Source organism: Elephantulus edwardii, unplaced genomic scaffold, assembly GCF_000299155.1.
Source record: "Elephantulus edwardii isolate Elephantulus edwardi_28Jun2011 unplaced genomic scaffold, EleEdw1.0 scaffold00119, whole genome shotgun sequence".
Lineage (NCBI taxonomy): Eukaryota > Metazoa > Chordata > Mammalia > Macroscelidea > Macroscelididae > Elephantulus > Elephantulus edwardii.
Genome location: NW_006399869.1, coordinates 10,727,533 through 10,751,887, shown reverse-complemented (window position 1 = coordinate 10,751,887; position 24,355 = coordinate 10,727,533). Strand labels below are relative to the sequence as shown.

At 40.1% G+C, this 24,355-nt stretch overlaps 1 protein-coding gene across 1 annotated transcript in view; it reads left to right on the top strand.

The window, feature by feature from the left end:
* Window positions 1-24,355, top strand: part of FNIP2 (folliculin interacting protein 2) — a 163,599-nt gene that overhangs the window by 111,645 nt on the left and 27,599 nt on the right. The window contains exons 8-13 of the mRNA XM_006892778.1: window positions 2,179-2,308; window positions 11,180-11,381; window positions 11,771-11,859; window positions 14,185-14,331; window positions 14,455-14,624; window positions 21,670-23,011. Of these exons, the coding sequence (XP_006892840.1) occupies window positions 2,179-2,308; window positions 11,180-11,381; window positions 11,771-11,859; window positions 14,185-14,331; window positions 14,455-14,624; window positions 21,670-23,011 (2,080 nt within the window). The remainder of the gene's footprint in view (window positions 1-2,178; window positions 2,309-11,179; window positions 11,382-11,770; window positions 11,860-14,184; window positions 14,332-14,454; window positions 14,625-21,669; window positions 23,012-24,355) is intronic.

Here is a 24,355-nt window from a genome sequence, read left to right as displayed (position 1 = left end):
AGGAGAGATAGGGAATGGCAAGGGACACACTGACAAGGGAAATTGATCAGAACTGGCTTTGGCGGGCACTGTAGCAATTGGACAATTAAAACAGACATGGCGGGGGAGGGAGGAACGGACTGGGGAGGAGGGTGGAGAAAGCGGTGCAACAATGAATCAATGAAAACCCAAAATCTCTGTAAATGTTCATTAAAACTAATAAAAAAAAAGAAAGAAAAAAGAGATGAGCCAACACTCCGGTGCATTTGAAGACTGTTGTTCTTATAACAACAACAACAACAAAAAAAACAAACAAACAACAAAACAAAACAAAAACATGTCACACAATTTGATGGGGGAGGGAGGGGTGGGTATAAAGGAAAGGGGAAAGATCTAGTGTGAGAAAAAATGTATACAGACTTTGTAAGTAAAGCAGTATAAAATAAAATTTAAAAAAACTAAAACATGCAAATGGTTAAGCATTTTTTGTCTACTAACCAAAAGGTTGACAGTTTGAACCCATTTAAATGCACCTTAAAATCTACTTTCAAAAGATGCCAGCCATTGAAAATCTTATGGATCATAGTTCTACTTTGACACACAATGTTGCAGTCAGTTGTAATTGTTTCATTAGGTGTAAGTACAGTAGGTGTGGCAGTCACTAGGTGTTGCATAGAGTATTTTGTCAGAAACCTGCAATTTTACACTGTCAACAAGAATTATTTTGCATTTGTAATGTAGGACCTATAATGCATGCATTTGCTATGTCTGTAATCCTTACTCTATTTTGTTTTCCATTTTAAAAATCCTTTTTTTGCTGTATTGAAATCTTAGGAATTACAGTCTCCCCCTGGTGGATGCACTTGATAGAACCAGAATGATTTTAAAAGCTCTACTGTTGCTGTTCATTCGATTCCCTCTAGTTGACTGTGAGCCATAACAACCCTATGAATAGCCAGTCTGTATCCTACCCTGTCCTGTGCCATCCTCACTATCTCTGATATATAGAGATTAGATATAGATATATTTATATACTTAAGTGTGTTGTTACCATCATTGTCAGTCTTTCTCAATGAGGATCTTTCTCTCTTTCACTAACCCTCCACCTTTCCACCTATGGTGTCTTTTTCCAAGGATGATTCCTCCTAACAAATGCCCTACGTATATGCAAGAAAAATCTCACTATGTCTGCATCTAAAGAGCACCACGATCGGTGCACGATTCTCCAATATATATGTTTGTTGTTTTGACAGTCTATGGGACAGTCTTTACTCTTCTTCCCAATACCACAACTCAAAGGCATCAGTTCTTCTGTCATTCTTATTCATTGTCCAGCTTTCAGTTGTATAGCATGAAATTGAGAAGACTGTGGATTTGTTCAGGTGCACCTTAGCTGCTGCTTAGCATTTTGGAGAGCTCTTTGATAGCAGTATGTCTCCCGATTTCGTGAGTGCTGGTACCCAGGACATTGATTCAAGTAAGATGAAATTGTTGACAGTTTCAGTCCTTTCTTCATCTGTCATGATGTTTCCTGTTGGCCCGGTGGTTAGAGTTTTTGCTTTCTTGACGTTAAGATGTAGTCTTTGATCTTTTCCAAAAAGTGCTTCAGGTCTTGTCTTTCAGTGAGTAAAAGGTGTTACTGCATAACATAGGTTGTTGATGAGTCTGCCGGTGATTCTGATGCCACATTCTTCTTAATAAGTCCAGCTTTCTGAATAATTTGTTCGACATACAGATTGAATAGATATGGAGAAAGGATACAGGCTTGACACACTCACCTTTCTTGTTTTTAAACTATGCAGTGTGTGCTTGTTATGTTTGAACAACAGCTTCTTGATCTAGGTATATAGGTTTTACATGTGCACAATTACGTGTTCTGAGATTCCCATTCTCCTCAGTGTTAGCCACAATTTGTCATTATCCACAGAGTCAAAAGCCTTTGCATAGTCAATAAAAGACAAATAGACATCCTTTTGGTGTTCTCTGCTTTTCACTAAGATCCATCTGACATCAGCGGTAGTATCTCTGGTGCCACTGCCTCTTTTGAATCTAACTTGAGTCTTTGGCAGTTCTGATAATGTACTAGTCTAGCCATTTTTAAATGATCTTCAGCTGGTCTTGCTTGCATGTGATATTAATGATATTGTTGGATAAGTTGAGAATTAACTTATTTTAACTTTTGCATTTTCTTCTCCACAGCCTCCCTAAGCAGCCTTCTGATTACACCTTTTCCATCTCCCAGCTCTTCTACGTCCTCTTCCAGCAGCTACCAGCGCCGCTGGCTTCGAAGTCAGACAACAAGTTTAGAAAATGGCATCATTCCAAGGAGGTGAGTTGCGTATTTTCTCTTACTGAGAAAGGTAGTAATGTGGGCAGTGTGCTGAAACCTGCAGAGCATGGACCTCTCGCCGGCACTTGTCTGTTGGTAATGAAAAAGGAAGGCTCACATGTTCTGGTTTCAACTAGCCTGAAAATTTACAAATTTAAAGTTCTATGGAAGGAATAAATAAAACATAGAGAAAATATCCTGGCTTGGGAAACAGTGAAAAACACCTGGATGGTTGAGCCATGCATTAAATTTGATTTTAGTTTGAGTGCCTTCTCTCCTTAAATTGGCTAAATATCAGAAATAGCTTTTATTATAGTAAGAGTACAAGAAATCTCCTCTTTGATTTTTTATTAAACCTAGGTAGTGTTTGAAAATATTTTGTGTTACCTATATTGTTATTTTGAAAGCAAGAGTGGCATACACTTCCTAAACAGCATGCCTCTGGAAACTCTATGAGCTTTGATAAACGATAGTTATAGAAAGGTGTCAGGCTTTTGTTCATAGGATTACTATGAGTCATGCTCAACTTGACAACAATCAACAACAACATTGTTTTTAGGGTACTGAAAGGTTGGAGGCTCAAATCCACCTGCTCCTTCGGGAAAGAATAGCAGCCTGGAAAGTGGCAAACAAAGATGATCATGAGTGTGTGTGTGTGTGTGTGTGTGTGTGTGTGTGTGTGTGTGTAAATAAAGAGAGAATATGTTTGTCTAAAAGAGAGAGCTTAACTGAGAAGTTTCTCTTTTGGTTGGTGGTCTTTGTGTAGAATGATTATGATTAAGGGCTTCAGACCTGATGTGGGAATAATTCTTAGCCCTGTCACTCACTAGGTATATGGTAGAACTTCAGCTGTGTTCTAAGTGTTGTTTTTTTCATCAGTGAATAACAATAAATAGTACTAGTACCTGCCTCAAAGGATTGTTGGAGAGTTAAATGAGATAAAGTGAGTCAAGTGTTTATCTCAGGACGAGGGAGATTAGAAAAAAAATATTGATCAGCACCATGTATTTTCTGCTGTTATTACCATCATTATTACCAATGTTGAAGATATCAGAAGACACTGCTGTTTTGTTGGATTTTGTGATTGGAAGAGAAGGGTATTGGAAAGCATTCTCTTTCAACATCTTCTCTTTATGAAAAAGTCTTTTCCAGATTTCTCTAATTTAGATCTAAAGTTGAATAATATTCCTTAACCCACTTCACCAAAACCCTTTAAAATCCATTTGAGTTGAGATGTAGTATTAGAGCCTAAATGGGTATCTAGTAAATTAACACCCAAAATAAATATCTTGAGTTCAGAAAGCCCTTATGCATAATTAGGATTACACACAGCTGTTGTGATGCCAGCACAAGTGAAAATGTGGAGTTCTTTAGTTCAGTAGCAGGGGAGAGTGCCACAGAAAGTACTAAAATATAAATTTTTTTTAAATATTTAACTTTTAATAAAATGTAATAGGGTTAATGTCATGTAAAGGTTTGATGTTGTTGTTTTGTATCTTAGAGTCACCTGTGACCCATAGCAACTCTTTGTACAGCAGCTCTGAAGCCTGCCCTGTCCTGAGCCAATCTCACTGATTGCAACATACCAACCTACATTGCTCCAATTACTGTATCAATCCATCTCATCCAGGGTCTCCCTCTCTTGCACTGTCCCTCCACCCTTTTGAGCATGATATCATTCTCCAAAGACCGGTCATTCCTGGCCATGTGCCCAAATTATGTGAGACAGAGCTTCAAAAATCCTAGCCTCCAGGAGAAACTTGGTTTCACTCTCTCTAAGACAGACCTGTTTGCTTTCTTGGCAATTCATAGTATGTTTAAGACTCCTTTCCAGTGCCATTACTCAAAGGCATCAATTCTTCTGTCATCCTTTGTCATTGTCCAGCTCTCTGATACATAGCAAGTAATTGTGAAGACCATGGCCTAGATCAGGTGCACCTTAGTCTCCAGACTGACATCATTATAAGAGTTTGATTATTGTTGTTGCTGTTAAATGCTGTAGAATTGTAGGCGACTCATAGCAACCCTATGAACAAAAGACCTGAACACTTGTATAACTTTCATCGTTTTTCCAAGTTCATAGAATTTCCAAAGGCAAGCTATTTTGAAAGTGGATGCTACTCCTGCTTCCAAGCTTGTTTTACTTGGGGAGCTCCACCAAACACTGTCCACCATGGGTAACTATTATTGCCTTTGACACCTCAGTGTCATAGTGTTTAGCATCACAGCAGCCACGAATTACCTCTGTACAGCAAATGGACAGACCAGTGTTACACCTCTTATAAGAATGTTAGACCAAAACCCCATAAAACCAGGCCTGAGGGTCGCAGATTAAAATCACCCACCTTTGGCTTCATAGCATCACTTTCTATCCATTAAGCCAACAGAGCTCTCTCGTTGTTATTGTTGATAAGTGCCATCGAGTCATAGATGACTCATAGTGATCCTATGAACGAAAGACCTGAATGAATACTTGTATAACTTTCATCATTCCTCCAAGTTCATGGAATTTTCCAGAGGCAAGCTATTTCAGAAGTAGATGTCACTCCTGCTTCCAAGCTTGTTTTAATTGGAGAGCTCCACCAAACACTGTCCACCATGGGTTTGATTAGTCAGAACATTTATTAATGAAAAACTAGTATAATTTGAAAACTTTCACTCAAAAAAATGTTTTAAAACAAAGATGTCATTTTGAAAAATGACGAGGGTTTTTTTTTTGTTTTTTTTTTTAAGGTGAATGGTTTAATAAACTTTATAGTCATGCAATGGAATTTTTTTAAACCTTTTTTTAATACTAGTTTATTTACAAAATTCAAATACATTGTTTTGCACACCAGATCTTTCCCATTTCCCTCACCCCCCCAACAAATTGCACAACCCCATAATTAATTCCCACCACACGCCATGTACCTCTTCGCCCATCTGCTTTCACACACCCCCTCCCCCGCCCCGACTTGGATCCTCATACTCATTGTACATAATGGTTTTATATAGTATTTGTTCTTGTGGGACTGACTGAGTTCACACAGTGTGTTTTATACACTTTGACAACGCCATTTCTATTAAGTTGTAAATTACCAGTTTTACTACCTAAATACTCACTGCTGTCAAGTCGATTTCAACTCACAGTGACCTTCTGTGAGCCTTCCGAGGCTATAGAAGTGGGAAGAAGATGCGCCTCTTTTTTCCATGAGATTGCGGATAGACTCCAGCCACAGGAGACACGTACCCTTTCGGTTAGCAGTGCAGTACACTATGTACTATGCCGTAAGAGAGCTCCTTTTATTACATAGAAATCTCATGTAAGTTTTCTCAGAATAATTTCATTTTACACATCAGTCCATTTCATGGAAGTCTGAATTTAATTTTAAATGTTAATGTATGAATGTTATTTTAATGTTTCCTCTAACATTTCCTATGAAGGTCTTAGAATTCTTGAATTGTGTGTAATTTCAAAATACCTAGATTTTCGTACATTCTGTTACTAGATCTTCCGCTTTAATTTTATTTTCAATTTTAATTTCAAAATGGTCTTTCTCATTAATAATAATTTGTTCTTCTAAAACTTGAAGCTTCATGTATTCTCGTTTTCTGAGTCTCTGGACATTAAAGTTTGTATTGTTGCAGCAGTTTTCAGAACCAGAGAATATAAATTCTCTGAAGAAATCTAGGGACTCCATGCTATGCTTCATTGCAGTGTCCATGTATAGACTTTTTAAAAAATTATTTTATACTAGTTTATTTACAAAATTCACATACATTGTTTTTCAGACCAGATTCTTCAAATTTCCCTCACCCCTCCCCATCAAATTGTACAACCCCATGATTAATCCTTCTCACCCCCCTTTATATCCTCACCCCTCTGCTTCTACCCTCCCTCCACTCCTTGGGTCTTCGTACTCATTCTACAATAATGGTGTTCTACAATATTTGTATATTTGTCCTTGTGGGACTGAGTTCACTCAGCATAAAGCTCTCCAGTCCCTCCTAAGTTAGGTAATAATTTACAAAATCATTGCTTCTGCGTGCTGTGTAGTATTCTATTGCATGAATGTACCATAATTTCTTAACATGTGTAGACTTTTGTTGTTGTTAGATGTCCGTAAGTTGAGTCAGACTCATATTGATACTGTGAACAAAAGATCTGAACCCTATTCTGTTCTGCACTATCCTCACACTTCCTGACACACAGGAGCCCACTGTAGCAGTCACCACATCAGTCCACTTGGTTGAGGGTCTTCCTTACCGACCCTCCACCCTTCCAACAAGTATGTTGTCCTTCTCCAAGGAATAGCACCTCCTATCAACATGTCCAAAGTATGTGAGGTGAAACCTCATCATTTTGCCTCCAAAGAGCACTCTGGCTGCACCCTCTCCAGGACGTAATTGTTTGCTCTCTCGGCCATCCATGGATATTCAGTGCTCTTCGACAGTATCACAGCTCAAAGACGTCAATTCGTCTTCTATCATCCTTATTCACTCTCCAGCTCTCAGATGTATAGCAAGTGATTGGAAAGATTATGGCCTGTATCGGATGAGGACTTTACACATGGATCTTATCTGATGGGCTGCATAGGAATCAGATTTACTACCTTTGTGAAAGAAACCGTTGGAGAAGCTCAATGTTGGCAGTCCAAACTATGCCAGGGCTGGACTGTGGTTCAGATCATGAGTTATTACTCATAGACTTTTATGCTGTCATAATTTACTGTCCCAGGACACAGCTTGGGTAGTTAGTATTTGCAGACTCCATAGAGATTGCCTTTGAAGATAGAACAACCTGCCTTTTACCTTGGGTCCCAGGGCTGCCTATGCTCCCCTGCCCACCTCCCTCTTTCCTGGCCATGACCACCACTGCTGTTGCTATCATCACAAACCATTCTGGGCTCCATTCCCAATCTGGCTGCTTTGGAGTCCTAGGGTACTCTGGGCAGCTCCATTCATTTGTTCCTAACCATCATGCCAGTCGTTTGGACAGACTCCACTGCTCACATGCATACTCCGTCAGACTACACTTAACAGAACACAAGTTCAAAGATAAAATTCTTAAGAACTTCAAAATAGCAGCCACAGAGCATTAAGTCAAGCTTAATGAAGACCCTTGGAGGTGGGCCTCTGTGCTGCTCTGTGGACTGCCCACAAAGCCAGCCCTGACATAAAACTTTTTAGAACTGAGAATCCAAGTGTAGCAGGCATTTGAATGGATCTGTTCTATCCTAGAGCCCTGCATTTGAAGGATGTTGTCATTGAGCTCTCCTTTTGGCAGGTGTGTGGATTTGAAAATTAGTTTCTTATCCTAGAAACATGAGAACAGTGGGTACCAAAAAAATTATGATTGCTGTTGGCTTTGAGAGAATATTTATTCACAGCAAACAAAACATTTCCTTCCTAAGAAAGTTAAAAGACTATAGCCAAGGATGATACTCAAAATCCTTAACTGCTGACGCCCATGATGTCACCCCTGCTGTGTCAGGTGTTTAGTTCTGTTATTAGATGGGGAGCCGAGCTCCACCATTTACTAACTGATGCATCACTGTTGTCTGTGGTACCAAAAAGAGAAAACCAAGAAATCCAAACTTGTTGCCATCAAGTTGATTCCACTTCATAGTGTCCCCATGTGTTATAAACTAGAACTGAGCTGCATGGGAATCTTGTCAGCCATAATCTTTACAGAATCTTTTTGCTAGGCTTTGCTTCTGTGGAGCCACGTGGGTTCAAACCACCAATGTTTAGGTTAGGCACTGATCTCAAGCCACTTTCACTACCCAAGGATTTTGGTGAGAGAGAAGCTTTCATCACCTAGTGAGTTAATGAAACCTTGTAATGTCCCAGAAGGGCTTTTGAAGTATGAAATTGAACTAAACTTAAAAAGTTGCTCATGGGATGCTTTTTGAATGACAAAAATGACAGTGTTATGTGGTCCAGAGTAATAGGTCAGTTCACTATTAGTTCAGAGCTGACACAATTTTAGGGTTGAGTAGTCCTGAAATCAGTGATAGTTCATACATGGTAGTTCACAGAGTGATAGATCATACATGATGCACTTTTGTTTATGGTCTCAAAGTACTCAGAATGCATATGTTTGTTTCTAGGTATCAACAAAATGGTTTGATTTATTTAATAAGGAAGCCATTAAAATGTACAACATAGCTGCAGTCATCCCACACTTGACTCCATGCTCATGCTCTGCAGTTACCCTATCAGTTGATAGAATAGCTCTCAACTCTTCTTGCCATCATTCCAAATCAAGAAGGGAGTGCATCAGAGATGTGTCCTTTCTTCATACCTTTCAATCTCCATGCAGAACAGATCATTTGGGAGACTGGACTCTATGCAGAAGAATGTGGTATCGGGATTGGAGAAAGAGTCATTAACAAGCTGTGTTATACAGATGACACAACCTTGTCTGCCAGAACCGAGGAGGACTTAAGTGTTTGCTGCAGAAGATCAAGGACTGTAGTCTTCAATATGGATTTCATCTCAACATTAAGAAAACACCACTAAGCCAATTGGCAGTACCATGAAAGATGGAGAAGACATTGAGGTTGTTAATCATTTTAGCTTCCTTGGTTCCACAATCAACACTCTTGGCACCAGCAGTCAGGAAATCAAAAGATGAGTTGCATTGGGAAAGTCTGCTGTTGTCAGGGACCTCGCCAGAGTGCTAAGGAGCAACAATGTCACTTTAGAGACCAAGGTGCACCTGATCCAGGCTTTGGTCTTCTCACTTACTTGCTATGCTTCTGAGAGCTGGACAATGACTAGGGATGATAGAAAAAGAATCAATACTTTTGTGTTATGATGTTGGAGAGGAGTATTGAACATACCATGGACTGCCAAGAGCATAAACAGGTCTGTCCTAGAGAAGGTGAAATCAGGATGCTTCTTGGAGGCAAGAATTGTGACATTCCATCTTGCATACTTTAGGCATGTTTTCAGGAGGAAACATCCTTGGAGAAGCATATCATGCTTGGAAGGGTAGAGGGTCAGCACAGGAGAGGAAGACCCTGGATATGATCAGTTGACCCAGTGACTGTGGCAATGGGTGCAAATGTGTCAGAGATGATGAAGTTGGCTCAGAATAGAGAAGGGTTCAGAGCCATTGTTCATAGGATCTCATAGTCGACAGCACATAACAATAACAACAACAATTTCCTGTCAGTACTTTATAACTGCCAAATGTTTCTAAATGATATGAGTACCACCAGACTGAGCAGACATGGCTCAGAGTCTTGGTCTTTTTCATTGCCCAAGGAAATCTAAATCTTCTAGAAAGCAGAAACCCAGAGTTCTGACCCCAGCACTGCCACTATGAAGCTTTCCCTAAGCAAGTTGATGGCACATTCTGCCTCAGTTTCCACATATGCAAAATTATCTGTATACCATAGCTGGTGACTTGGATAATGAAAATATTATGAAGTGTTTGGGAGAATACTTAAATTTTCTGTGCATTATAAAGCATCTTTGTATTGAATTAATACGTTTAGGTATATAATTGAACCATATCATTTGATTGAAGCTCAATTGTGTTAGCCTTCGATGGAGAGAAACTGCAAAGAGCTATCAACTCTTAACTATTGCCATGGAAGTTTTTCAGAAGTGCAGTAGGTGGCACTCTCTCCTATGTTACAACTAATGAGAGTGTGTTATTTTTTATAGGGTTGAGATGAAGATAATAAGTAAAGCTAACTAGAGTTTGTTCAATATTTCTTGTGTTTGGTTACTAATGACCAGATTGGCCTGAAAAGGACTGTGCTAATACAGTCATTTCATTTTTTAAAAGGAAGAGAGAGAAGAGCTACCACACGAGAAGGGAAGGTTTACAAGAAGGTATTGGTGCAATCTAAACTCACAAGAATTTCCAATATGGAAACAAATAAGTTGGTACATGAAAACAAGGGTATAGTCTAGATAGTTGGGAAAGACAAGGAAGCATTGTTTGACATTCTCTGAAATTTGTGAGAGAGCCATAGAGAATAGTTTGTTGTTGTCGTCCAGAAAATGGTGAGAAGGTAGAAATTTTTCAGTAAAACAGCTGATAGTGGTTTTTAATGAAAGTTTTTGGTGTTGTTTTTTTTTTAAATGAAGTTTTCACAAGAGCATTTCTTGTTTTCTCTACTTAAGTCATTGCGCAAAATCCAATCCTTTCCTTTCCTCTTCTGTAGTTAGTAACTATGCAGCAGCGATGAGGGCTTTTCCATGTAATTAGAGAGTGGACACCCATGTGCTAAGGTCGTATTTGTGATACTTAACCACTTTAGACAAATTGAGTATATATTAGGAAATTTTTGGCCTCTTGATTCCCTTAATGTAGAAGCAAAGTCTCTCAAAAGAATCATAAGTGGTTTTGAAAATCTGACTGAAAGGTGGAACTTTCCACTTGGAGAACTTGTTAGAATCCAATCACAGCGTTGACTCCTAAGTGTTCAGGAGAGTAACTTCATCCAGTATTTTTAATAACCTTGGGAGAGTAAGCCTTGACATTTAGTGTTCACACTTAACAGTAAAATATCCAAACATGATTTTTTGTTGAATGGAATTCCGTGGAGAAAAATGTCCAATGTTTTTATCTGTTTGTGTCTCTCAGTCCAAAGGGTCTATAGTTTAATCAACAGATATTTGCACACTCTTCTCAAACACCACCAGTCATAAGGAAAATGATTGCAAGTCTAAGAAGATATCAGAATTACTATTTAAGCTTTCAGTTGCGTTTCTTTCCTATTGGGATTAAAACTGGGTGGCAAACTAGTATTCTCAGTTTTTAAGACAGAGAACTGTGAAAGAGAATGAATGGGAGCTAGACAGGCTCTCAGTTAAGAGTCTGCGTTTTCTCAGCTTCAGAGTGATTCATTGAAAGTCATTTTCTTCCAGGTCAACTGATGAGACATTCAGCTTGGCTGAAGAAACCTGCAGTTCTAATCCAGCCATAGTCCGGAGGAAGAAAATTGCCATCAGCATTATCTTTTCCCTGTGTGAGAAAGAAGAAGCTCAAAAGGATTTCCAAGACTTCTTTTTTTCACATTTTCCCCTATTTGAATCTCACATGAACAGGCTGAAGAGTTCAATTGAAAAGGTACTAGGAATGTAATCCAATGGCAAATGGAGATGCACTTTGCAATTATGAGGCCTGTAAAGAGAGTAGAGGATGTTTATGTGTCATGTAACCTTCCTAGAGAAGCGAAATCATCCACACCAGTGACTGATACTTAGGCACAGTGGTGATAGGTTATCAGCTGCTCACTTGCTTTTGAAGAGGAAATTACCACTTTTTGATGACCTAAATCATTATTTCCTTGACCGTAATATATTACTACTTTTTTTGCATACAATAATTAACATACATAGTATTTCATTAATGTACATTGTGTTTTAGAATCACTATCTTTTATCAATAAAGTTCCCTAGATAAATTCCAAAGGAAAATTCTTCTCAGCCTTTTCGTTTGTTTTCCTTTCAACAAAGGCCATGATCTCCTGTAGGAAGATAGCTGAATCGAGTCACCGAGTCCAGTTTTACGTCACCCGTTTGATGGAAGCTTTGGGAGAATTCAGGTAAAATTTTTTAGTTTGCCAAATCTAAGAAGAAAAATACACAAGCAAGTAGCAGCAGCAGCAGCCATGGATCTAGGGGTACACAGAGACTGTGACTTGGGAGAATTGGACAATTATCAATCACTTTAATGGTTCCTTTATCATGAACACTGGGACCCAAATAAAACAGGAAGTAATTCACACTAAGTAATCTTCTGTAGAGCTCTGGTGGCTCAGTGTTAAGGAACTGTGCTGCCAAGGCAAAGGTACACAGTTCATATCCACCAGCTGAAAGATGAATACTCTCTCATGCGATTTACTTCCTCTGAAAAGCAGCTGAAGGGTCAGTTACGGGTTGATTCCAACTTGATGGTACATAACAACAACCATCTTCACTAACTCTCTTGTTATCATCTTGAATCCAGTTCATAACAATTCTCTAGGAGAGAGTACAACTTTCCCATCGGGTTTCCATGGCTACAAGTCTTTATAGAAGTTGACCGCCACATCTCTCCCTTGACATGACAGTACTGTGCTGTTAGTTAACATTCATATTCTTAGCCACTGCAGTTGGCACAGTGGTTAAACACATGGTTTAGCCCAGAGGTCAGTGTTCAAACCCACCAATTGCTCTGAAGAACACAGATTCTGCAGAGATCTATGGTTTTTGGAAACCGTCAGGGGCAGTTCCACTCTAGGTCTTTTGGTGTGATTTTGGTAACTCTCACTATTGCCTGAAAGCCCTTGGTACAGGTTAAATGTGGAAAAAGAAAGTGCACATGTTGGGCTGAGCTTGTTTATTACCGTATGTTATCCTCATAGACAATCTAAATGTAAGCACTATTTAATCTTATTTTATAGATGTAGAAATTTTAATTCAGAGATGTTTGTTCAGTGCGTAGATAGGAGTGTATACATGTCACAGAGATAAATGTTCTTCTTTGCTAGGAAACTGTTAGTTTCTACCCATTGTCCAGGGACTTCTGGTGGCCTAGTAGTAAGAAGCTGCGCTACAATCCCAAAGGCACATAGTTCAAATCCACCAGCTGCTCCACAGGAGAGGAATGAACCGTCTCTGCCAGTGTTACTTGACGTTATGCACTTTGTGTGGACAATGCTGGCTTTTTATTGGTTGCTCTGCTATATTCTGCCTAGAAGCTAACTTGTCCTTGAGTCTAGAATACTGGTTTAAAGAAAGTATCTATTTTTAGGAGTCAAAATACAAACCCAGAAATCCTCTCTTGTATGTAAAAACAGATCTTGTTCTTTACTTCAGCAGTCAAGCAGTGGTGGCAAAATGAAGAGACTGAGTTTAGTAAAAGCCTGCCATCTCATGTGACCATAACTTGTTATTGCTGCTCCGTTCAGCAGATGTTTATGTTCTGCTGTTTCTTTCGCACACACATACATACAACATCAAGTCAGAATCTGCCTCAGATATGTTGATATGGTAAGAATGTTTTGTATTCAGAGGGATAGTGGCCTTTTACCAAGTGGAGATCCTAAACTAAGTCAGCATGATCTTTAGAAAACTGCATCTGCGTCACGGAGCTTGGAGTAGAGCAGCATTGGGCAATCACATTCTTGTGTTGACCTTGTCGTGAAATATTTGTGTCTTGCTTAAGTAACTTAATCTCTCTTAGACCTCCGTTTCTTAATCTGCAAAGTGATAAAACTATAGTAGTCAGTTTCTCTGATTGTTTACAGCTCTAAGAATGTTATTCTTAGTCCATTTAATAGTAGTAAAGACTTTGCTGTTAGTAGAGTCTCTGTTACAACTATCTACCTTTGCCCCAGTGGTGAGAAAGCAGTCATCAAGAACTGGATAAACTGTGTATACTCACTGAAACATATGAGGGAGAGAATAATTTAAAAGCGATGTATGATAGGGTATTATGGTTATCACAAGGGTCCACAATTAAGGTTGTATAGTGGAATGCACTTGGGGTGGTGGGAGGGGTGTGGGGGAATTGTGTACCAGGGACAGAGTTTTTCTTTTACTTTTTCAGGGAGAGGAGTGAACTGGGCGGTGGGGGGAAGTGGACAGGAAGAGAAATGCAGCAATGAATGAACGGAAGTCCAAAATCTCTGTAAATGTTCATTAAAATAATTTTTTTTAAAAAAAAAGAATACATAGATGAGTGAGGGATCGCCATGTTCCAGTAAGTCTTTATTTAGCAGTCAGATTTGTCCTGTGGGCTATAGATTTTTATAGCCCCATTTTATATGCTACTTGATTTCAGAACTACGAAGAACCACATTTTGTTTTCTTATTATTTTATACAGATGTTATCCACAATAATATTTGTTGCAATATTGTATACCCTTTTTCCTTCTCCCTTATAGAGGAACTATCTGGAACTTATATTCTGTTCCAAGGATAGCAGAACCCGTATGGCTAACCATGATGTCTAGCACTTTGGAAAAAACTCAGCTCTGCCAGCGCTTTCTCAAGGAGTTTACTTTTCTAATAGAACAGATCAACAAAAACCAGTAAGTTTCAACTCTCTGGAGACTTTGAGTTTAAGCAAATTTCATGGGCAGTGTATGTGCCACATGTGACATACCTCGTCCTGTATTTACTAACCTGATTGCATATTCTTTCATTTCTCCAAGGTTTTTTGCTGCCTTACTGACTGCAGTGTTAACCTACCACCTGGCCTGGGTACCAACTGTCATGCCTGTTGACCACCCTCCCATCAAATCCTTCTCAGAGAAACGCACCTCTCAGTCAGTGAACATGCTGGCCAAGACGCACCCATATAATCCTCTCTGGGCCCAGCTGGGTTAGTACTTAATTTGACTGTTCAGAGGAATGGAAAAAAGAGAAATGCTGGAATTTTTAGTTTATATTTGCCATCGCATCATTAATCTACGAGTTGCCATTGGTTGGACAGTGGATAGGAAGGAGGCTGACTTAGAGTTTCAAATTGTAAGGCTGTAAACATTCCTCCTCTATCTTCTTGCTGGCAGCTTTGTTCTACTCTTTCAGAGAGGTGTAACTAATCTTGTGTTATCCCCAACTGTAGTAGCTCTTAACTCTAGATCAGATTCTCAACTTCAATACCATTGACAGTTTGAACGAGTTAATTTTTTTTGTTGGAGTTGGGTGGGGTATGTTATAGAATGGTTAGCCATACCCTGGCTTCTGTTCACTAGCTGCTAGTAGGAACATAGCCCCCATTCCTCTTGTGACAGTCAAAAATGTCTACAGATATTACCATAGGCACAATCCCTTCTTGGATGATTCTAGTCTAAGAGGATGACCTGGATATAAGATACGGGGGCATGGGGAGGGGAGAAGTAACACAGCATAATTCCACTCATTTACTTTTACCGTAAGTCAGAAATCTTTTCTTTCTCTGTATTGTTCACTTGTAGTTAATTCATTGGTAGTATTTATTACCTCAAAGTTTGTACTCAGAAAATCTAATGTAATAAATAGCATAGTTGGATATAGAGTTTGGGACTTGTCAGCCCAGGACTAGGTATTTAGGATCAGGTGAAGGAGAGGTAAATTCTGGGACTTCTCATTCACCAAATATTTAGAGTGTATACACACACTCACTGTCTCTTTGTCTGTCTGTCTCTGTGTGTGTGTGTCTCTCTCTCTCTTAAACACACACACACACACACACACACACACACAGTCACTCACTCTTGCTCGCTGTATTCTACACCCTATGCTAAATGCCAGCAATACAGACACACGCTGCTTAGCCTCAGGAAGCTAGTTGATTGCCTAATAGAGGAGGAGGCAAATTTATATGCAGACAATTTCAAACATCCTGATTACTCTTTGGATGGGGATGTTCAGGATGATGCAGGAGAGCAGCACAATTATGGTGTCGGGATTTAGAGCATGGGTGCCAGAGCGAAAATGGCTCCATTGACTAACCGCCATCATTAACCAGCAGAATGGTCATAAGCAAGTTACTTAACCTCTCTGTGCCTCAATTTCTTCATCTGCCAAAAAATTGCTGTGGGGTTCTAGATATATGCAAAACATCTTTGTCATTGAAGCTGATATTGGAAGGACACCCAGAGTGAAGGGATGGAGGGAGTATTCCGAGAAAGATAAATTAAGTAAAGTTTAAGGTCACTTTTTCCAGAAAAAGAAACTCTAGACTAGGAAAAGCATTGAAATTGTAGAAAACCGTATAATAGCAAAGTTAACAGAATGAGATGAATATTGTTTTTCACATGTATTGATGGTTAGATTCTCACAGTATCATTGTTACTGTTGTCTTCATAAAGATGTCCAAGATGTCCTGTCCTAGAGCCCTTGGTCATGACACCTTTTAAAAAGAGAATACATCAGGGGATAATGTTGTTAGGTGACCTTCAGGCCATTGTCGTAGTTATTATTCTAGAACATTAAATGAAAAAAAAAATGTGTTATCAATAAGTAGAGAAGGGAGGGGCCTTGCATGTTATGGAAACATTATTTTCCATGCTACTGGGTCACTAATTTAAAAGCAATACTAATTAAACATTTTACTCTTAATTAGATGAATGTATTTATAATTATATATGCTTCTCATTTGAAATTGAACTAATTAAGAGCCATTAATTCCCTGCATTCAGCATAAAAAGGGAAAGTCCCTTTATGTTCATGATCATCATTTCTCAGAGGAGATCACGAATTGTTGAAACTCTCCAATTCCCTCTCCCACCCCACCACATCTCCAAACAATATGGCAAGGCTTTGGCTGTTGACAGTAGTAGTATGAGGAAAGAGACCCTAGCACAGATTACACTGTGGTAGCTTTCTAAAGCCAAGTGTAAATGTTGAATGCCTAGTATTATAAAAAATTGAGTCATTTCAATAATTTGACAGTGCTTGCTTCCAATTACTGTTATTTTTTTTTTTAATTAAGTGTTTAGGAAGTCACAGTAAGTGGGAAAATATAAACTGCTCAGAATATACAGTGATGCAGGTATTAATGTAATCATTGTTCCTAAATGAGAGAGCTTGCCAGGGCAGGTCCCAGTGTTGTGCCCACTTCGGCATGGCTTCTTAGCATTCCCAGGAAAGCCAGTGATGATCTGGAAGCAGTGACCCCTCTCACACTCCACAGACTTGTTTAGGAGCTTAGCGATCCTTGCCACTGCCTCACACATGTGTCCTATACCAGTGGTTCTCAGTGTGAATTACCACTTATTTTTTATTTGGTCCTAGAACCAATTCAGTGGGTCATAAAAAAATAATTTAAAAGGTGTGGTTGAATAGAAAATATCAGACAGACTCAACAAATTTTGGTGAAATATTTGTTTCAGAGAAAGTGTGAGGTTGCACTATGAAGTTTATTTCTTTCTTGGGGTGAACTTAAAAAGTTGAAATGTCTCTCTCTTACATCTTGTGATTCTTTATCAGTCACTTTTTGACCCTAATGACCTCTGTTATTTGTGAAGGTGAAAAGCAGCTTTTCTCTTAAAAAAAAAGTTTGGGACATTAAAGATATATATAGAAAAGTCTGCAATTTTTTTCCCTTTTTTTTTTTAAATTTAATTTTAATTGATTGTAACGAACATTTATAGAGAAGTTAGATTTTCATTCATTCACTGTTGCACATTTCATCCCTTGCCCTCCCCTCCCCTCCCCAATTCACTTTTTTGTTTAATTAATTCATTGATGCACAATTATCTGCCCCCCCCCAGTCTTTTTTTTCAATGATGTATCTCTTATTCTAGGCTGTTCTTGTACGTAGAATACCTAATTCATATGTTTGTTTTAGACAGTTCTTTCTTTTCATCTATTCCAATGCAGTGGTCATTATCTATCCACTCTTATCCTATTCCCCTCTCAACCATTTCATGTCAGACTGCTTTGCAACAATGGTGCCATACAGTATTTGTCCTTTTGTGACTGAGAGATTTCACTCAGCATGATGTGCCCCAGGGTCCCCTATGTTGTGTAATGTTTTTCTTTGATTTTAAATATAGTAGTAATGAAAACAGAACAAGCAAGTCTTTTTTTGGAGCAAGTACAACCAGGTTACTGCTTAGAGGCAAGCATGGTGACACTTCTTCTCACATACTCTGGGCATGATTTCAATCCTTGGAAAACGACCTCATGCTGGAAAAGGTGGAGAGTCAAAGAACAGAAGACCTTCACGAAGATGAATTGACACAGTGACTACGCAGTGGGCTTCAGCACAATCAAAATTGTAAGAATGGTGCAGGATAGAGCAAGGTTCAGATTTCTCCGTCAGAGGGTTACTATGAGTTGTAGACAACTCCATGGCATCTAACAACACTATAACTGTAATGAAAATAGAGGGGAAATTAATAACTTCACAAACTAGAACTTCAAAAATTAGCGTTAAATATCCAGTGAAAATTTAATATTAAGATTATGCTTTTTTATGATATACTCTTTTATGGAGTTTGGTCATGAGTAATGGCACTGATTACACAAGTTTTGCTCTTGTAACATTATAGAGTCCAAATGAGTATGTTTATTTTTTAATAACCTTCCTTTTTTATTTCCCCATTACACCTCACTTATTAACATATAAAGTCCAATTTATTATAGAAGACATTGGCGTATTATACCAAATATCAGATATGAGATGTTTATCTTATTTAATGTCAAGACTGACTTAAGAAAAATCCCCGAGTTCCTAACATGACCATGCTATCTTGCAGCAATGGGAAGATGTAGCTCTCAGAAGAAAGGGGCAATAACAAACTTTGTTTTCCCAAACACAGATGTTTACCCTAGCATAAGATTACAAATCTACATTATCCCTTTGGGTTCTTGGAAGAATTTATTATTGAAAAAACTTTGAAGTTCTAGTAGCCTGTAGTCTAATCTTTTAATAGAATTATTTAATATTTTTATTTTACCTGTTACTGTTCTAAGAAACAGTACCCTTACGATAGGGAATATTCTCCAAAGGAGTGTTTGTAGTCTGTAGTGAGTCGAGCTGCTAACCTCCCAAAGAAGCACCCCTGTGGTGGTTCAGAGCCATGTGGCTCCACTGGAGTCTCTTACTATTGTGATTTACAGCCTTGGAAGCCCAGTGGAAGGCCCCTGTGAGTCAAAAGCAACTTGATGGTGGTAAATTTGACTTTGGAGTTGTTTTGTTTTGTTTGTTTTCCCCAAAGAAGATACTTTCTAATGGTTCTTCAGCGGGAAGTACTTCATAATAGGATTCACAACATTTTTCTAAGTGCTACCTTGTTGCTGTTATTATGTGCCTTCGAGTCACTTGTGACTCATAGAGACCCTATGTACAAGAGCCCTAAACGCCGTTCTATCCTGTACCAACCTGGCCGTCTGAAACACACTCATTCCCACCACTTCACTCACAGAATCGATCCATCTCATCAAGGGTCTTCCTCTCGTGTGCCGTCCCTCCACTCTCCCAAACATGATGTCCGTCTCCAAGAACCAGTCCCTCCTTGCAACATGCCCAAAGTATGTCAGACGAAGCTTCAGAATCCTTGACTCCAAGGAGCATTCTAGCTTCACCCTCTCCAGGACAAACCTGTTTGTTCTCCTTGCAGTCCATGGTATATTCAACACTCTTCTCCAGCACCACAGCCCAAAGGCATCAATTCTCTATCATCCCTAGTCACTATCCAACTCTCTGATGCATAGCACGTAATTGCAAAGACTATAGCCTGGATCAGGCGCAACTTAGTCTCCAGCCTGATGTTGTTGCTCTTCCGTACTCTTGAGAGGTCCCTCACAGCTGACTTTCCCAATGCAATTCGTCTCTTGATTTCCTGGCTGCTGTTACCAAGAGTGTTGACTGTGGATCCAAGTAAACTAAACCTGTTAACTATCTCAATCTCTTCACCATCCATACTGATGCTGCCAATTGGCCCAGTGGTGAGAATCTTTGTTTTCTTTATGTTGAGCTTCAATTCATATTGAAAACTGCAGTCCTTGACCTTCTCCAGCAAGCTCTTCAGAACCTCCTCAGTTTCAGCAAGCAGGGTTGTATCATCTGCATAATGTAGGACGATGATGATTCTTCTACTAATCCTGATGCCACATTCCTCCTCGTATAGCCCAGCGTCTCGGATGATCTGTTCTGCATACAGATTGAAAAGGTATGGAGACAAAAATACATCCCTGACGGACCCCTTTCTTGATTTTGAACCATCCAGTGTCTCCCTGCTCTGTTCTGACAGCTGCCTCTTGGTCCAAGTATAGGTTTCACATTAGCATGATCAGATGTTCTGGGATTCCCATTCTTCTCAGAGTCAGCCACAGCTTGTGATCCACACAGTCAAAAGCTCTTGCGTAGTCGATGAAGCACAGATAGACATTCTTCTGGTATTCTTTACTTTCTGCCAAGATCCATCTAACATGAGCTATAATATCCCTAGTATCACAACCTCTTCTAAATCCAGCCTGCACGTCTGGCAGTTCTCTGTTGACATATTGTTCCAAACATTTTTGGATAGTTTTCAGAAGAATCTTGCTTGCATGTGATATCAGTGATATTGTTTGATAATTTCCACACTCCGTTGGGTCACCTTTCTTTGGAATGGGAACAAATATCGATCTTTTCCAGTCAGTGGGCCAGCTGGCTGTCCTCCAGATTTCCTGGCACAACTTAGTGAGCACATCCAGGGCAGCGTCTGTTTGTTGAAATAAATCAATTGGTATGCCGTCAACTCCTGGAGCCTTGTTTTTTGCCAATTCCTTCAGAGCAACTTGAACTTCCTCTTTCATTACCATAGGCTCTTGCTCATAAATGTTACCTTATTCTTGATAAATATTACTTAGGGAAGGCATTTGTTAATGCCTTTCTGGATACATTCTATACACATAGGTTCTAGTTTCCTGAGTTCTCATTTTTAACTGTTGTCATACTTCCCTCGCAGCTCTTTATTTAATATCATTTCAGGTTTTTATTCACTCCAGTATTCTGGTTCTTTCCTGGTTATTCTGGTTAGTTTCTAAGCTGTAAGATTGGTTACATAAAGATGTAAATGAGAGAAATGTATGTTAAAACAGCACAGTCAGTAAATGTTGATTTATTGTTGTATTTATCAATAGTATTATAAAAGTTGCAGATATATAGCTTTTGTAAGTTTAATAAATTAAAAGTAAAACGTTTACTCATGTAACACCTAACGAATACTTGTGATGAAAAACTTGTGCCTCTTTGTTCGTTGAAACATTGCTCTTTATTTAGCCTTAAGCTAACTGTATTGCTGGTGGATCATTAGCCAGTTTTTATTCAGTTTGTCAGCTTATGACTGATATGAGACATATGTTTTCCCAATAGCATTTGCATCTAAAGAAAATAAAGAAAACATATCAGATTCATTAGTCATGATTATGTGATTTTTTTCTTGTTAACCAAATTGATCCCACTGGGGTTGGGGGATGTGTATATAGAGAATTCTAAGCAGGCTCCTTATCAGATATTTTGAATGAACTCACTGAGCGTCTGTTTTAAAATTCCCTAACTTTGATTTCACTGCAAGGCTTATTGTCCTGAGATTCCTCTAGCATTTCTAACATTTTAATTTCCAAGATAAGCGTGTTTAATTTGCTCACCTACTCAGTGTGCTGGGTTTAGCCTTCACTGATAGGCTAAAGTGGAGGACTGTTGAACGTGCTCTGTGCGCAGTTGTGCTGGCCTCATGTACCACTGACAGCGGGCAGCAGCCTGGTCCAGCCCTTTCTGGGCAGGCTTTCCTATAGAGAGGCAAACCAGGAACAGAACCTTCACTAGACACAACCTCCCTCCTTGCTTCAGTCAGAGTGTTTCTCACTTGGAGACGTAAGTCATGTGTGTTTCTCTTAGGGCAACATCCATGGCATGCTAACCCCAAGGGGACTGTGTGTCTTTTCCCTAGGTGATCTGTACGGAGCCATAGGATCTCCAGTGAGGCTGACACGCACCGTGGTGGTGGGGAAGCAGAAAGATTTGGTCCAGCGCATACTTTATGTCCTGACCTACTTCCTCCGTTGCTCTGAGCTACAAGAGAACCAGCTGACCTGGAGTGGGAGTCATGGAGAAGGCGACCAAGTGTTAAATGGAAGTAAGATCACAACAGCCCTGGAGAAAGGCGAGATAGAGGAGTCCGAGTATGTGGTAGTTACGGTGAGAAATGAGCCTGCTCTCGTACCCCCTATCCTACCACTAACGACTGAGAGGAGGAACCACGAAGCCTCCAGGAGGGCAGAGACCCTAGAGGGCACTGGCATTGCAGATCTGAGTTGCACAACTGACAGAGAAGGAAGCAAGGGTTCAGAGCAGAGTTCTGATGCCTGTAGCATGGATTTCCAAGATAGAGCTTTGGGCAGCTCTTGGCAACATCAAGGCATGTGTGGGGAGGAAGCATGTAATAAAGATGCCCTAGGAGATGGTTCTTTGAGACTGTCCAGTTCTGAAGCTCTGAGGGCAGGACTAAAAATCAGCCAGCAAACTGTCAGTGAGGAGTTGGGAGCAGAAATGCCGAAGAAGCCACCAGACCGGTCAGCAGCCTGGCCCTGTCCTGACAGACATTCTCGGGGAAATCCTCCCCTAGAAAAGGTCACTTTCCGGATTGGGAGCTCCGTATCTCCAGAGTCCGACCTTGAAAGTCGTACCATGAAAATGGAGGAGCAGCTAAAGGCCTACAGACAAAGTCCAGAGTTTGCCACTCATCCCTCAGCTCAGTCCAGAGTGATGGCTGACATGACTCAGGACCAGCAGGCTTCGAGGGTCTCCTTTTATCCTGGCTGTCACAAGGATGTCTGCTGTCCTCAGAAGCAGTCTTCTGAGGGGGATGAAGGTGAACTTGACAGTTGTTTTGCTGAGGGCAGAGACGTTGGAACAAACATGACGGGAGATGTTGCTGGTCAGCTGAACCGGCCTGCTTACTCACACACCCCCTCTGACATTGCCACTGGAACTGGAACACAAATGTTGGGGAAAATGAAAGGTTTGTGTTTGAATGGTGCAGAAGGTCCTTTGTTAGAGCCTGTTCCAAACAGGTGTGTACAGCATGACTCTGGCCTCTCGGTCACTGCAGATGTCCCCTGTGGGGATGCCAACAGGAAAGTGGACTTCAGAACTGAAGGAGACATTCCCAGAAATGAAAGCTCAGACAGTGCTCTTGGAGACAGCGATGATGAAACATGTGCTTCAGCCACTCTGAGTCACTGCGGTGAAAGGACCGAGGAGTCCTTGGAGGTCGAGCTTCCTCTGCCAAGGTAAGGCCGCCCAGGAAGCTGCAGGAGCTGGGTTCAGATGATGCTGTACTGCTCGCAGGCTCCCTGCTCCTTTTGGCTATGTTGGTTTAAGCAAGTTGGGTTGGTTGTGTTTTTTTCTCTCTCCTTCCAGTTAAAGTATTAATGTTATGTGCTGTCAAGTTTGAACCAACTCATAACTGACCTTCCAGTAGGTTTTCAGAGGTTGTAAACAGAAGATATTGCCCATCTCTCTCCCATGGAGCAGCTGGTGCATTCAAACCATGTACCTTTGGGTTGCCAGCACAGCTCCTTACCACTAGGTCACAAGAGTATTAGAAATAAGGAAATCTCTTAAGTGGCAACAATTAAACACTCAGATACTAGCTGAACGGTTCATGGTTGGAACCTCCCTAGAGGTGCCTTGGAAGCAAGGCTTGGTGATCTGATTCCAAAAGGTCACAGCTTGAAAACTCTGTGGAGCTGTTCTGTGCACACATAGAGTCACTGTGCATCACCATCACTTGACAACAGCTCACAACACCTTTAGGAGTGTCATAAATTAATACAAATTAGTCTGCCTCCTGTCCTTTTCCTAAGGACAATCGCTGGCTTAGTGAAGCTGAGTTCTCTGAGCAGGATTATCTGCACAGTGATTGTGACATTTTGGGGAAGTTTAAGGGATGTGGGATGTTAGTGAGGAGCAGGGATTTAGTTTCCTGTCATCTCTATGGAAGTGGTGGGGCTGGCAGCAGATGCCTGGCTTCGGAGGTGGTGGATTACGCTTTCTGTGCGGCTTCTCTCCTACCGTCCAAGCAGCATGAAGCGGTTGGGAAACAGAACCTCTTTTCTTAACACTCCATCAGGTTGATTATTTGGTCTCTGATGACTGAAAGCAGTAATTAGCGATTTCTTCTGTTCTCTGCACTGTCATGGGCACCACCCTATGCAGATGTGTGGGGTTTCGGAGCCAGCCTTTGGCAAGTGTCCCCTTTAGTAGACAGGCATTTTTCTTCACTCTGGACACAGCTTGGGGAGTGTTCGAGAACAAACTTTAGAAACAGCCATGGGAGTGCCTTTTTTAAAAGCATACCCTTTCTTCCATTGAAAAGAAACTTCCTTGTCTCTTTGAGCCTTCTTCCTTTCCCCACACTAGTGATCGATTTGCTGGAAGAATAGTGAAATGAGCCACCCCAACTATCTTTTATTTACCTATATTATTGGGTCTGTCTTGAAGTACAATATTGTCAGTGACAGGATAATATCTATATGCATACAAGGAAGTCCAGTGAATACCACTATCATTCAAATATATGCACCAACAACCAGAGCCAAGGAAGAGGAGATTGAAGATTTTTACCAACTTTT